Source organism: Rhamphochromis sp. 'chilingali' (assembly GCF_963969265.1).
Source record: "Rhamphochromis sp. 'chilingali' genome assembly, chromosome: 2".
Lineage (NCBI taxonomy): Eukaryota > Metazoa > Chordata > Actinopteri > Cichliformes > Cichlidae > Rhamphochromis > Rhamphochromis sp. 'chilingali'.
The window spans coordinates 57,573,534-57,586,691 of NC_137930.1; the positions used below are offsets into that span (position 1 = coordinate 57,573,534).

Below are 13,158 nucleotides of genomic sequence, written 5' to 3' on the forward strand. Positions count from 1 at the left end.
GCTTGGTTTATTTTTAGTATGTTTTTTGCAATTGCTGTTTGTTCTGGGAAAGACATTGCAGACTGGTCAATAATGCATTTTTTGCATTTCTCATGGGTTCTGATGGGGTCTTTCTTAAAATTACTGGTCCCAGTAACAAAGGCGCTTGTCGACTCAGAAATCGAATTAAACTCACAACACACCTGGCAGAACATTATGTTATTTAGCTTTTGTCCATGAAAACCAAAAAAAGCTGCGCTTTCTTTTTGCCTCATAGTCTGATTTGTCATAACTTTTCCGTTTTGTGGTAGGCTTTTCTTTGGCTGCACCTTCTTCACCCTGACCTGTCTTATTTGGCTGAGCAGAACTAAAATACCGGTGTAAATCCTGCTGCTTTTACACATGTACTTACATAACGGTCAGCGATTCTCTGCGCAATCAACCTCTATGACATGTTTAAGCTTGCTGCGGGAGATTTCACTTCTCACGTTTGAATAGTAAGCTAATGAGTGATAAATGGTAAATGGCCTGTATTTATATAGCGCTTTACTAGTCCCTAAGGACCCCAAAGCGCTTTACATATCCAGTCATCCACCCATTCACACACACATTCACACGCTGGTGATGGCAAGCTACATTGTAACCACAGCCACCCTGGGGCGCACTGACAGAGGCGAGGCTGCCGGACACTGGCGCCACCGGGCCCTCTGACCACCACCAGTAGGCAACGGGTGAAGTGTCTTGCCCAAGGACACAACGACCGAGACTGTCCAAGCCGGGGCTCGAACCAGCAACCTTCCGATTACAAGGCGAACTCCCAACTCTTGAGCCACATAAGACGATGTCAGAGGAATTGGTGCGCAATTAATCGTCACTCACCAATCAGTGCTGCCGCACTCTACACACCGTTCGCGCGATCGCAAAGTGACAGTGAAAGCAAAAAAACAAGCGCAAATTCAAACGCGATTTCAATATGTCACACATTGACAGTGGCTCATCGATGGCAATGACATAATTACTCAGCTACATTTTTGAAAGAATGCAAAAGCATTGACATATAGTTTTCCTATGATAGCCCGACGGGCAGGGCTAAGATAGATTTTGGTAGCCCGACTGGAAAAATCGCTAGCCTCGAGACGTCGGGCTAGTGATTTTGCGAGCCCTGAACATGTCTCAAAAAACTTGGAAAGGAGGCAACAAAAGGGTTGTGGGAGTTTTTCAGAAGTAAAGATGGGCAAAGGTTCAATCTGGAGAAGTGCATGTGTGTGACAAGGCTGGAAAATCAGCACTGGCCGCCATGACCTTTGGACCGTCAGTTGGCACTGCATTAAAAATGTTTTATTCTTTTATAATGATAACTGGATGCATTCATGAACACTTCTAGAAATCACTGTCTAAACACAGCTCACCATACCATCCACAAAAGCAGGTTAAACCTCAGTCCATGGGCCAAAGCTAGAAAGATGATGATAAACCACACACAGTAGCCATTAAAACACCATGGCTTCATAGCTGAAGAGCTAGAATCCCGTATCAAGAAGAATGGGACGACACTCATCTCATAAAAGACAATAGCTGATCTTCTCAGTTCCCAGAAGTTTATGGACTCTTGTTTAAAGAAGAAAAGATGCTACACAGATGCTCAAACATGTTCTTCTCACACTTTTTTTGTTGCCATCACAAAACTACCTGATTTTTTTTCTTTATAAAGTACACTAAGTAATTTTTTTATGTTATTTAAACGAATAAAACCTAAAACAAAACATGTTGTACTCATAAATATACACTGATAACTGTGCAATGACATCTTCTAACAAATTAACATGTTCTCATAAACTTAGAAGTAATCTAGTAATACTTCAGACATGTGACTGGTTAGTGTAAGTCACCATGTTGTCTCGCCATCTTGAATACTATAGCTGAGATGAGTGTCGGCATTCTGGCTAATCACATTTTATGTATGTGGCCTGAGATCGACCACATATGTAGTTCGCCTCATAAGTTACTTTTAATTTAAAAACCACAAATAGCACTTTTAAACTATACATAACCATTTAACATTTGTACATGTACATTTTTTATCAACTCTTTCTCAGTATGCTTTTATCCTCCTCGACCACTGCTCCGTCCCTGATTCCACCTCAGCATCTTTCTCCTCACCTAAAACCTAATCTCCTGAATTAAAGTCAGGGCTCTAACACAGGAAAATGGACATTAACGTGGTCGTTTATTCCTGATATTATTGCAATTACTTATTGCCAGCACATTAGACAGGCAACGAGCCACATAAAACAACAAACAGCTGGTTGTAAGCTAACATTGTGCCAGCTAATATTAGGCTTGAGTGACATTTAAAGCAAAAAAAAAAAAAAAAAAAAAAAAAAAATTTGGGGCAGTAAGAACACAGAATTGCTATTGCAATCTACTGACATCTAGTGGTGAGATTTTACACACTGTTCCTTTAAAATGGCAAATTTTCTTAGTTCAAACATTTGCTATGTTTTCTATCTTCTAGTGTGAATAAAGCATGGGTTTATGACATTTGCAAATCCATGCACTCTCTTTTAATGTACATTTTACAGACCCAGTTCAAATTGGAGCATGCACTGTCTTATTTTATTATAAATGGTAAATGGCCTGTATTTATATAGCGCTTTACTAGTCCCTAAGGACCCCAAAGCGCTTTACATATCCAGTCATCCACCCATTCACACACACATTCACAAACTGGTGATGGCAAGCTACATTGTAGCCACAGCCACCCTGGGGCGCACTGACAGAGGCGAGGCTGCCGGACACTGGCGCCACCGGGCCCTCTGACCACCACCAGTAGGCAACGGGTGAAGTGTCGTGCCCAAGGACACAACGACCAAGACTGTCTGAGCCGGGGCTCGAACCGGCAACCTTCCAATTACAAGGCGAACTCCCAACTCTTGAGCCACGCTCACTTATACAATAAATTAAGTAAACATTCACAGCTTAAAGTAAATAAATAAAATATGTTTGTGACCCACTTTTTATGTTCAGCATAAATAGAATTGTAGATAACATAAAATACATACTGACTAATTCTCACCCAGTTCTTTCAACAATAATAGTTTTATGAGCAATGAGCAGGCCTGAAGCCTAAGCACTGTTGCTATGGTTACTTCAGTTTTAATATACCTCAGACACTGATTTTGTTCAGCCGTTAAAACAGTGTTCCGCAGTACAATGTGTTTTCATTGCCCCAAAAAACAAAACATAACGGGCAAAAAACACTCAAACAAGGAAATCAATGGTACTTTATGTTCATTCAGTGCATTTTCGGCAGATTTTTATGTCAAACAGTAAGCAAAAAGTACATTTATAGCAATTTTAAAATTTTGCCATAAAAGCTCTGATTATGTTGCTTTGATATAAAAGTGTATGGAAGCGGTCTACGAGGTCATACTGTGACAAGGAACAGCTAGAGGCTGAGGCTCTAAACCCGTTCTGTGCAAAGGATGCATCATGGTTGACCTACACATTGAGTATGCATCAGTGAACTTGACTTTAACCCTGGGTGAAGCCGACACTGCGAACCAAAATAAATACAGCGACATCACATTCATTAAGAACCCATGTGATGAAATGTAGCATCGGCATCTTTCTGGATCCATATGTCATAGAGAAAATAAATGGCTATTTGTATCTCTTAGACAGCTGATGCATTACTGCAGAAAGAAAAAGTGGCTGAACAATAACAGCGCAAAAAAGTGGTGTACCACTGCAGTCTGCTTGATTTAATTTGGTTCTTACATAACTAAATATTCTGATTTCTGGCAATCAGCAGCAATCAGAGGTTTATCATTCTGCATCTTCCACTTAGTGTGTTTTTCCCCTAGAATAGACCGTACCACTTCTGCACTTGTCATTAATTATTTACTCTACTGTTGACTAGAGTCCAGACCAAACTTGAATATTTTAGACAACTATGAATCATAGTTTTATACCTAATGAAAATAACTATATAAAATAATAAACATTTTAAAAAAAAATCTAAACTGAGAGCCAGTTCTTCTCTTAACAGAAATGAGTCATGGAACAAATCATTCTCTCTTTTCCTGGATGTCTCTCATGAGCGCTACTGTTCAGATAAAAAAAACAAAAACTGTCCTTTTACCACATTTGCAACTGAAGAGATGAGGCATACGTTTTCAGAGGTAAAAAAGTAAAAATTAGGGCATAGCTTAAAATAAAAACAGTATATACATACACCACCTTAAATTCAAAAATAACAGAATAATGTGAACATGGCTCATTTGGCATTACACATGCAGAAACAGAATGCGTGTATCGGTCTGATGCCATTTAATGTCCCTAAGGGAGATACCCAGCTGACCTACTTTGGTGAGCAAAATTCTTTACATATCAAGTGGCCTGAGCTTTATTTTGTCAAGTGGAGAATAAGACGACACAAATATTTAAAAAAAAAAAAAAAAAAAATACAATAAATCTCATTCAACAACACAAATCCATCAAAGTAGCAAGAGCTACTGATGCAGCCTGTCCTATCTCTTTACAGTAAATGTTTACTCGGTATCTCCAGTGCTTGGCAGCCAGTGGATGACAAATAAGTGTTTTGAAAAAACCTTACCTACTCGCAACTGATGGCTATCGGAGTGCAGCAACCTGAGGCCAAAAAGGCTTAAAGCAACATTCTCTTTATCCACTTAATCAGCTACAAACAAGCTGTCTCCCATTGCACCATAGAAGAGAAAGATACAATGTGGAGCCTATCTTCTGCTGTCTTCTTTGATCAGGCAGTCCTTCCACATGCACAAGAGAGCATGTTTATTTTCTAGACTGTGCTGAGTAAGGGGCAAGTGTAAGGTTTCCCTTCTGGCAAGGTCTACAAACAGAAGTAGCAAGACAGTGGAGTGGGTGAGAACAAGCTCATTAGTAAAAGCAGTAAAAATCCAAACATCACAGGATACGTACAGAATAGAAGTACAATCTGTAAGCAGGCTCTTCGTCTTTATCCACTCCTGACATACTTGACAGCCCACTTCAGGCAACCTGTTCCCTCTCACCAGCATTGCCACTTGTGCAAGGTGACATCGTCATCTGACAGCAGGACCAAAATAGACTCCCTATGTGTAGTCCACACTGTTATAGCAACTTGCCCAGCTGTGTTAACTCCTCTCCCAGTGGCAAGTGAGAGACAAGTGCTCAGTAGCCCACCATGCCTACCTTTTACTTTGACTATTCTGTTTGCAATTCTTGCCTGTAATCTAGTCTGAGCCCCTAGCACTCTGCTGAGTTAGCAGCCACCTCTTAGGCCCGACTCCCTGCCTGCTGCTGCCTATCTGCCTACCACTGCATGCAGCTTCCTATATTTACAGCTCCCCTCCTCTCACTGCTCTGCATCAGAGCCCCCGCTCTCTCCCTCTCTCTCCGCTTCTCATTTCTCACTCTTCACTCTCCTTCTACCACAACACTGCGCAGTCATGTGCACAAAGCAGGCCTGGCTCTCTGCCCCCCCATCCTGTACTTGCCAGTGATGAGAGTATAGCTGCAGGGTCAGAGACAGTGTGTGCGAACGCAGTGCATTAGCCACACAAAGTGATGCTTTAGATCTGAATGGACCCGGCATTCAGTGATTCATATGCTGCTGTGGGACAAGACATACAAGGCCACATGGTTTGACCAAATACAAATGGTGCAAACTTGGAAAGTCTGTAATAACACTTTGGGACAAAGAAAGGAATCAACATATTTTGATATAGGCCTGTTTACATTACTGCTGTTTTAATTTACAAAACAGTCCCTTTACTTTCACAGTTTTGCTTTAATAACATGACAATACATGTATGCAGACAATTTGTAAAAATGATTAGCATCTTCAAAAATGTAAATTTTATTGGGTAAACTATTACTACCACCACCACCACTACTACTACTACTACTACTACTACTACTACTACTACTACTAATAATAATAATAATAATAATAATAATAATAATAATGGTGATGATGATGATGATGTAGGCATTTTTCTTAACCAAGAGGACAAAAAAAGGTAGAAACGAGATTTGACAATATCACACCATCAGAAAGTAAGGTCACCCAAAATATGTTTATTTATCGCGAGAACTTGAATTCCTAGCAAGGAATATCAGGGAATTTTTATGTTCTTGGTTAAATCAAATGTTTTACTTCAGTTGTTAGCTGCGAAACACAAAGCAGCGCATACCTTCAAAGCAGTTATGGATGCATTCTTGCTTTTGCCACCTCCATGCGAGGAGCCTGAGCTGTTGCTACCAGACCTTTCCCTCCCGTCCCCGCCTTGGTTGCTAACTCTTGGGCCGAGACGGTGCTGCCCAGCTCCGCGCCGCCGTCCATCATAGCGGTTGTCTTTGGACATCGACCCGCCTAGTGTTCAACGCTCAGTCGGTGACAAATTAAAGTCTACGAGTAAAGTCGCCCTGTTGTCAGAGGTGATGGGAAAACATGTCAGATAAATACATGACACTGTGGATAGCGTAACAGATGCAGGAAGTCTGAGCACCTTGCGTTTTTGACTGGCGTTTGGATGGTCCAATGAATTCGTCGTATGGTAGAACCAACAATGGCGCCAGCCAATCATGTAAATTATAGTAAGGTCAAAGGGTGGGATGCATTTTCGAGGAGGCGGGACTTCGAATTGTCTACCATGGCAACCACTAAGATCAGGCGGGACATTCAAGGAAGTTTGGTTGATTTGGTAGGACGTCAAGTCACCTTCAAACCGAAGGAAGACCACGAGGTGGAAAACCTGACTTCAAAATAAAGTCTTCTGGGGGGGGGGAGGAAAGTACATCACATTACACTAGCATTAAATCACTAGTAAATCGCGGGGGCAGTGTTTTTTTGTTGTTGTTGTTGTTGTTGTTGTTGTTGTTGTTGTTGTTTGCTGTATACATATTAAGTATATCAAAAGGCATTGGAACCTGGTTCCATATAAGCTCTTTTTTTAAAATCAAATTGGCTTGCTTGCTATCCAGTGGGTAACACCAATGACTGCATAAGCCTTACAAACTACTGCAAACTACAACTTCATGAACAAGTACAAACGAGCATATTTAAAAGAGATTGAAAAGAGATTTAAAAGAACATCTTGCTAAACTTTTTTGTATGTGGGTTAAATGTATATTCTGTGTTACATGTACTCTTTTCCATTCTTTATCATTTTCTTATTCTTTTCCCCCTTGTTTCCTAAACACGTTGTGCCTGTGTGTAAACTAGTGAGGTAGCCATTGAAGCCTATTAGCCTTGAATAAAGCGCACATAACACATTTGAGAGGCGGCATATTGACAAATTATTTTTGGAGTTTGCATAATTGTTTTATTTTGAAGTTTTTAATCGGATGTTCGTCGTTCTTCGAGGTAGAGACTACGGTGGAGGCTTGAGTTGTACGAAGAACTTCCCATGGTAATAACACCTACGTTATCCTATATTATTTGAGTAATATAAGGGTGTTTTGGCTTGTTTTGGCTTTTATATGTCTGTTTGTTTGTTGTAAAGAACGCTGTTGTTGCTTTATTTTTCTTGACTTCCCTGTGGTTGTCGTATTCATCCTCTCTCTTTCCCTCTGTGTTTCAAGCACCTGAACAGAAAAAATAAATACATAACGTTTCGACGACTTCCAGTTTATCTGGGTGATCCTTCGCCTTTCACTCCGTCTTTTTACCGTCTCAGAAACAGTGTTTCACATTAGCCTTATCTGGCTTTTGTTTTTATCTTTCACTTGTTGGCCACCAGATAGCACAGTTGCATTTTGTCAAGTCTGTTTGCAGTGTGCACTTGTTTTCAGTTCCAGTGTTGTTTCAATCCTAGCGTGTTATAACTCAACAGATGACATCCTCTACATTTTTGGTACTGCTGCTTCTTCAGTTCGACTTTGGACAAAGCTCCCATAAACATCTGCATGATGATCATTACATCGGACAGCAGCACAACCCTGAACACGACATGAATGTACTGCTGGGAGATGAGGTGGCTTTTTTTCATATTTTTTGCACTTTAGAGCTCCATTTCTATCCTTCATCCAGCATCTCCTCACTTTCTTGCCCTGCTTCTTTTACGCAGAGGACTAATGAGATAAAGAAACTCAGCCCAGCAGATCAGAAGATAAAAATGATGGATATTGTAAAGAAGATTGATACAAATGGTGACAATCTGCTAAGTGCAGGTATATTTGTGCTTCTCCCAGTAAAGCACAGACAAACAAAGGGGATTAATAATCACACTCAGGCTGTCTGTTTTATCCACAGAGGAGATTGCTCTCTGGATTCAGCACGTCTACAGAAAATATGCTCTGGATGATGCGGAGGAGCGCTTCCCTGAGTTTGACACCAATAAGGATGGTGTTATAACATGGGAGGAATACAACACGGTGGCTCATAACCAGCTCTTTAGTTTTGATGACGATGTTGTTCTGGAGGATCCAGAGCAAGAGTCTCTTAGACATGTGAGCAGACTTTAACTCTCTTCTTACACATCACAGATTAATATATCAATCAGAACTCTAACACGGGCTCATACACCATGCAGCTCCATCGAAAGGAGAAAAGGCGCTTTGACTTTGCTGATGTGGATGGCACACCTGGCCTAAATGTGACAGAGTTTCTCGCCTTCACCCACCCTTCTGAAGTGGATCACATGGCTGTGAGACATTTAACTCCTAATCGTGCAAAACCTGATATGATAATGCATGTTTCCATCCACACTAAGTGTGCTCTTTGAGTTTCATGTGAAAAATCTATTGGGGTTTTCTTTTATTTTTCTAATAGGATTTTGCCATTGAGGATGTCTTGAGTGAATATGATACAGATAAAGATGGATTCATCAGCCTGAGTGAATTTATTGGAGACGTTCGCGGCGATGGTAAGGCTGAGATTAAACCAAGCATGCAGCCTTTTTGTTCTCTTTCTCGTCTGTGCAGTGTTAACATTTCTCTTTTTTCTATGTATATTTTTTTAATCAGATGGTGCCCCTTCGAAGTGGGAGATCGAAGAAACAGTGCGATTTAAAGAACTGTATGATCAAGATAAGGATGGCAAGCTGAATCGAGAGGAGCAGCTCCGCTGGATTGCACCGAACAGCTACGGATCAGCAAGAGAAGAAGTAATGTCTTCTATCATGTGCTCAGCTTTTTTTTCTTTTTTTTCTGTTTATAGTGGATAAAATAAAGAGTGAAATTATTATAAGCGCGACATTTTAGAAGAAGAACAAGTTTAAACTCCTGAGCTTCTAGCTTCCAATTGAAATTCGAAATAAAGAATTACTAAGGATTATGAATTATTAACAAAGCATTTAACCCTTAACCTCCAGAGATCTGATATCTTGTGTTTGCTTTTTTAATTTCCCCTGGATATTTGGGATTATGTGAATCTGTTAAGCGCCATCTTTTAACAGAAATATCAAATCAAATCAAATTCAAATTCAAATTTTATTTGTCACGTACACAGTCATACACAGTACGATATGTAGTGAAATGCTTGGACAACTGCTCGTGACCTAAAGAAAACAAAAAAGGAAAAGGCTATGAATAAGATAGGAAATAAATATGAAAAATTAAAAAGGGTAAATTTAACTAGGAAGGAATAGAATATAAATTAAGGTTAAAAATGAAATAACTGTACAACACAAATTAGAATGAAGGGTAAATTTAACTGGGAAGAATAAGATAAAGATAAATATATAAATTAAAGTTGAAAATAAAATAACTGTACAACAAAATACACAATATAGAACTATATAAGAATGTATGAAGAAATCTAAATATAAATAAATATATACACAATAACAGCAGCTGTACAAGTATTAACCGGAAATGAAGAATATAGTGACCAGTGTTGTGCAAAACCAAAGTCCAGAAAGTCCAGTGTGTGTGTAAGAACTGTATGTGTGGGTCAGTACTGTGTGGTGGTGTGATTGAGAGACCGTATCGCCTGCGGGAAGAAGCTCCTCCTCAGTCTCTCTGTGTTGGTCTTCAGGGAGCGGAATCGCTTTCCTGACCTCAACAGAGAGAACAGTCTGTTGTTGGGATGGCTGAGGTCCTTCACGATCTTCCTGGCCTTGGTCCAGCACCGCCTGCTGTAGATTGAGTGCAGGTCAGGGAGCTCGGAGCGGATGGTGCGCTCAGCTGACTGCACAACCCTCTGTAGAGCTCGTCTGTCCTGCATGGTGCTGTTCCCGAACCAGGTTAAGATGTTTCCCGCCAGGATGCTCTCTATGGTGCACGAGTAAAAGTTCCTGAGCACCTTGGAGGGCAGTTGGAAGTCTCTCAAGCGTCTGAGGTGGTAGAGACGCTGTCGGGCCTTTTTCACCACGGTGTTGATGTGACAGGACCATGACAGGTCCTGCGTGATGTGAACTCCGAGGTATTTGAAGCTGTCCACTCTCTCCACTGGGCACTCGTTGATGACGGGGGTCTGGTAGTTCCTCTCCTGCTTAGTGCTGAAGTCCACTATCAGCTCCTTTGTCTTACTGACGTTTAGAAGGAGGTTGTTCCTCTGGCACCAGTTCTCCAGATTCCTAATCTCCTTCAGGTAGGCCGTCTCGTTGTTATCAGAGATCAGGCCCACCACGACGGTGTCGTCAGCAAACTTGATGATGGTGGTGGAGCTGGTAGTGGCCACACAGTCATATGTGTACAAAGAGTACAGCAGGGGGCTCAGAACACACCCCTGGGGGGCTCCAGTGCTGAGAGTGGTGGAGGCTGAGACATGTCCGCCCATCCTTACTGCCTGTGGTCTGCCAGTTAGGAAGTTGGAGATCCACTGACACATAGATGAGCTGAGTCCCAGATGCTCCAGCTTGGTGGTGAGTGTGGAGGGAATTATGGTGTTAAATGCAGAGCTGTAGTCTATGAAGAGCATTTTAACATAATTCCCCCTTCTAGTGTCCAAGTGAGTGAGTGATGTGTGGAGGAGATGAGAGATGGCATCGTCTGTGGAACGATTTGGACGGTAAGCGAACTGTAGTGGGTCCAGTGTGTCTGGTAGTGAAGAAATGATGAAGTCTCTGACCAGGCGTTCAAAGCACTTCATCACTACTGAGGTGAGGGCTACAGGGCGATAGTCATTGAGAGAAGCAGGGTGGGGTTTCTTCGGGACAGGAACAATGATGGACTCTTTGAAGCATGTGGGGATCACCGACTGAGATAAAGAGATGTTGAATATCTCAGTGAACACAGGAGCTAGCTGGTATGCGCAGTCTCTTAGGATACGACCTGGGATGCCGTCTGGTCCTGCTGCTTTCCTGGTGTATCAGAATCAGAATCAGAATGGGGTTTATTGCCAAATGTTGAGCAGGTTTACAACATTAGGAAATTGCTGCGGTGCTTCAGTGCAAACATAGTGTCATAAATAGCACTTAAATAGACATGGAAAAAAATAAAAGTAGGGATAAGAATTAAAAGTGCTACGTGGAAAGATATGTGCATGAGATATACATGAGATATATACATGAGAATAAGAATTAAGAGTGCTACGTTGAAATATATGTGCAGTTTAAGATATGTCATATGGGGATGGGTTTATTTTAAAGTGTAAAAGAATAAAATCAATCAAATTGTGTATTTGACTAATTCTTCATTCTTTATTGAGCAGAATGAAGGATTAGGTGCAGAAAAGCCAATATCTAATGTCCCCATGTGAGGATGCAGGGTCTCAGGAGGCCAGCAGACCACTTAAGGTGAAAAATAGTAAACACTTGTGAGGGAGAGAAATGTTCTCTGAATAGCAGTGACTTATTTTAGTGCTGCAGATGAGATCATGTTGCAATAATAATGGTGATGCGTCTCTCAAATAGTTCCACACAAAGCCAAGACATAACTCTATTTAACTTTGATGCAGCCCAACAAATGTCCCATTTCTGCATAGACAGACAGGTCATATTCAAACTGAAACTTTAGCTGACCGTCCTGACCATGTCTACATGCCTAAATGCATGCATGCTGCTTAAATACTGCTGTCATGTGACAGTATATATTTGCATTGTTCGTTTGAACAGGTGTTCCAAACAAAGTGCACCTTCTGATACAGTAAACTAACATTACCAATTTGTATGATATTATAATAACAATAGAAGTTTATCAGAAAACCCTTAAGACACACCCAAACTTGCCTCACAGCGCACCATTTGTGACCTCATGTCCTAAGAGGTGCACATGCATCTCCTCCTCAATGTTGTAAGGCTTTTAAGACATGAAAATGTTTGCAACACTACAAGCAGCAAGGGTGACTTGCATCTGTGGCAATTTCCCATCAGCAGAGTTGCCATGCAAACAACCTGAGCACCATAACAGTCTCATATTGTGCAAATGTTTAACATCATCTACATCCACGTGGAAGTAAGCCTGCGTTTTGCAGGTTAAAGGATCGTACAGTGAATGGAAGAGGGATGTTTATTTTACGATAATTTTCTTAGCTTTTTTTTTATCTTTCTTTTTTTGATGGTCTAACCACACCTTTTAAAAGCATGCGTCATACCTAAAAATTAGGTCATGGAATATCCTGTATATTAGACCCTTCCTTGCCCAGAGGTCCTGGAAAATTTTCTTAAATTAATCCGCAGTTAAGGCTTCTTTTCTCTCCAAGATGATTTGGTAGCATATACACTGATATTTTTGCTCTCCTGCCATCAACAGGCTCTTCACCTCATCAAGGAAATGGACCTCGATGGAGATGGACAGATCTCAGAGGCTGAAGTTTTGAAAAATCAAGAAACATTCATGAACAGCGAAGTAACAGACTACGGCAGACATCTGCACCTGACACATGATGAATTATAACAGTCTCCTTTGGTTTAATGTAGAGCTGTTATTTGTTTCAGTAAATGATTTCATGTCGTTTTTTTCCTCCCTGTCTGTTATAGAAAGGTTGTGGTATTTACGTCACACACCAGTGATCTCAGCAGTCACAGATCCTTTGCGTGTTATATCTGATCTATTGTTCGGCTCGTGTACAATATGTTACAAAATGTGAACAAAAGCTGAAGACTTACACAACAGTACATGTTTGTGGGCAAAGTACTGGATTGCATAATGTTGTAGGGAATTCCTTGTATTACCCTTAAAGAGCAAGAAGCATCACAAAGTGGAATTTTCAGTTTTCATGAAAAAGTACTGAATCCAAATCACATTAAACAAAGCAGATTTTGTTTTGGT

General features: G+C 40.8%; 2 protein-coding genes across 3 annotated transcripts in view; one reads left to right on the forward strand and one right to left on the reverse strand.

Moving 5' to 3' along the window:
* Positions 1-6,516, reverse strand: part of scaper (S-phase cyclin A-associated protein in the ER) — a 58,944-nt gene extending 52,428 nt beyond the window's left edge. For both annotated transcript variants that reach the window (XM_080907682.1, XM_080907683.1), the window contains exon 1: positions 6,198-6,516. In XM_080907682.1, coding sequence (XP_080763808.1) covers positions 6,198-6,368 — 171 coding nt within the window. In that variant the 5' untranslated portion in view covers positions 6,369-6,516. The remainder of the gene's footprint in view (positions 1-6,197) is intronic.
* An 824-nt stretch (positions 6,517-7,340) lies between these two features.
* rcn2 (reticulocalbin 2) lies at positions 7,341-12,848 on the forward strand. The gene is made up of 8 exons (XM_080861246.1): positions 7,341-7,415; positions 7,839-7,979; positions 8,073-8,175; positions 8,258-8,454; positions 8,538-8,651; positions 8,777-8,870; positions 8,971-9,110; positions 12,640-12,848. The coding sequence occupies exons 1-8, from the start codon at positions 7,413-7,415 to the stop codon at positions 12,781-12,783; spliced, it is 936 nt and encodes a 311-aa protein (XP_080717372.1). The 5' UTR covers positions 7,341-7,412; the 3' UTR covers positions 12,784-12,848.
* Positions 12,849-13,158: the final 310 nt, after the last annotated feature.

Coding starts and splice junctions, on each gene's coding strand:
- rcn2 (XM_080861246.1), top strand. Junction 7,980..8,072: donor ATGTACTGCTGGGAGATGAG/GTGGCTTTTTTT, acceptor TCTTTTACGCAG/AGGACTAATGAGATAAAGAA. Junction 8,652..8,776: donor CTGAAGTGGATCACATGGCT/GTGAGACATTTA, acceptor TTTTTCTAATAG/GATTTTGCCATTGAGGATGT.